Source organism: Chaetodon auriga, chromosome 8 (genome assembly GCF_051107435.1).
Source record: "Chaetodon auriga isolate fChaAug3 chromosome 8, fChaAug3.hap1, whole genome shotgun sequence".
NCBI lineage: Eukaryota > Metazoa > Chordata > Actinopteri > Chaetodontiformes > Chaetodontidae > Chaetodon > Chaetodon auriga.
The window spans coordinates 16,785,907-16,787,500 of record NC_135081.1 but is presented as its reverse complement, the minus strand read 5'-3'; the positions used below and the strand labels follow the sequence as shown (position 1 = coordinate 16,787,500).

The window sequence follows — 1,594 nt, the reverse complement described above, 5'->3', positions numbered from 1 at the left end:
ATACTGCTCCTGGCAAGACTGTATATTTGTAAAATTAGTTTTAGTGTATTTTCACTCTGCTTTGCGCAATCTGAGGACTGGGGATAACAAATTACGCACTAAATTCCTTTGTGAATGTTGTATAATTATACGGTGAGGAATGTCAAACACCTTCAGGAACATGAATGTTTTTTTGTTTGTTTGTTTTTAACCGATTATCGTGTTATTGAGCTGATAAACTATTGTTTCTCTTCGATCATAACCAAATTTTATTACTGCTAAACAAAAAATACGCACATTTTTGTACTAAGAGAAGCCTGTGAATTCCTCCACGTCCTCAAGCCACTAATGCCATTTTCATTCACGTAACTGAGCCCGTAGAGAGAATAAAATGAAAACACCGCATTGCTTACTTGCATCTATCTCCCTCTCTTCCCCTGCTGATGGGCTCTCCTCAGCGGCTTTCGACGTGGACGTGGTTTCGCAGGGGATCTCCGCGAGGGACGCCTCGTTTCCGATGTCAGACAAAAGAGGTGTGTGCGTCTCCAAAGTTGTACATTCGGCACTCCCAATCAGAGGCTCGGGTTTTATCTCGTAATGCATGGCTGTCGATGGTAATCCCGTCAAACACAGGGACGCGGAGACCGGATCCAACGCCCAGGAGCGCGTAAACATGCCATCGCTGCCCCCGCTCGTGTAATGGTGATGTATATAGGTCGGGGTGGCTGTGTTTGGAGGGTGGGCCGAGATGGGACTCCAAGATCCGCCAAAAATAGAAGATTTCGCCTGCAAAGGGCAAGACTCGTGTCCGCCATATTCGGTGAGCATCGCCTGCTCCACCCCTGCAGCTGATGAGTACCTCGGTGCCATATCTTCCTGCTCGGGAAGAACAGGCGACTCAACGTAATAACTCGTTCCCAACGTCGACATTGCAAAGATGCAAAAGCAAAGGGGAAAAAATCGTGCGTTACAGTCCGGCGATATTATGAAAAAACAGATTCATTGCATGTATGTGCTGCTTTCCTGCACCAGCAAGGGGCTCAATGCGTCCAGCAAGTTGAACCTTGCCCAAGACTGGATAGGGCGCCCCAAACACGTGACCGTGGGACAGAACAATAAATAATAAATCAGCCTGCTGCTCAAGTAAATGGCCACCATTTTCCTCACCATATTTTAATAGCAAATCCCCGCGTCTTTATTGGGAAATATTACGTTTTATAAGCAATAAACGTTATGATTTTTGTCATGAGATCTTATGCTGGTGTAATCGAACATAGTTGTGATAGAGGGGAGGGGGGATTACTTTAAAGCCTCCATTTGTGAAATCACCAAACAAGCTCCTCGCTTAAAAAAAAAAAAAAAAAAAAAAAAAAAAAAAAAAAAATTTAAAAAATGCATATTCATAAAAACCTAATGCGATGATTTATTTTACGAAATAAAAGACTTATGATAATTTAATGACCTCCATCTATAAACTTCTTAGTTTGGCAAACAAAATTCTGTTAGCGGCTGGTATAGAAACCATTTCCAAGGTTTCTTGAAAAGACTGAAACGAGCAGAGATGTGTTTAAAGCATCAGTGGAGGTTAGAAAATCTAAACTTTTTAAGGGACACC

The 1,594-nt window shown here is 42.6% G+C and overlaps 1 protein-coding gene across 1 annotated transcript in view; it reads right to left on the bottom strand.

Moving 5' to 3' along the window:
- hoxa9b (homeobox A9b) overlaps positions 1–909 on the bottom strand; it is a 1,246-nt gene extending 337 nt beyond the window's left edge. The window contains exon 1 of the mRNA XM_076737733.1: positions 393–909. Within this exon, the coding sequence (XP_076593848.1) occupies positions 393–909 (517 nt within the window). The remainder of the gene's footprint in view (positions 1–392) is intronic.
- Positions 910–1,594: the final 685 nt, after the last annotated feature.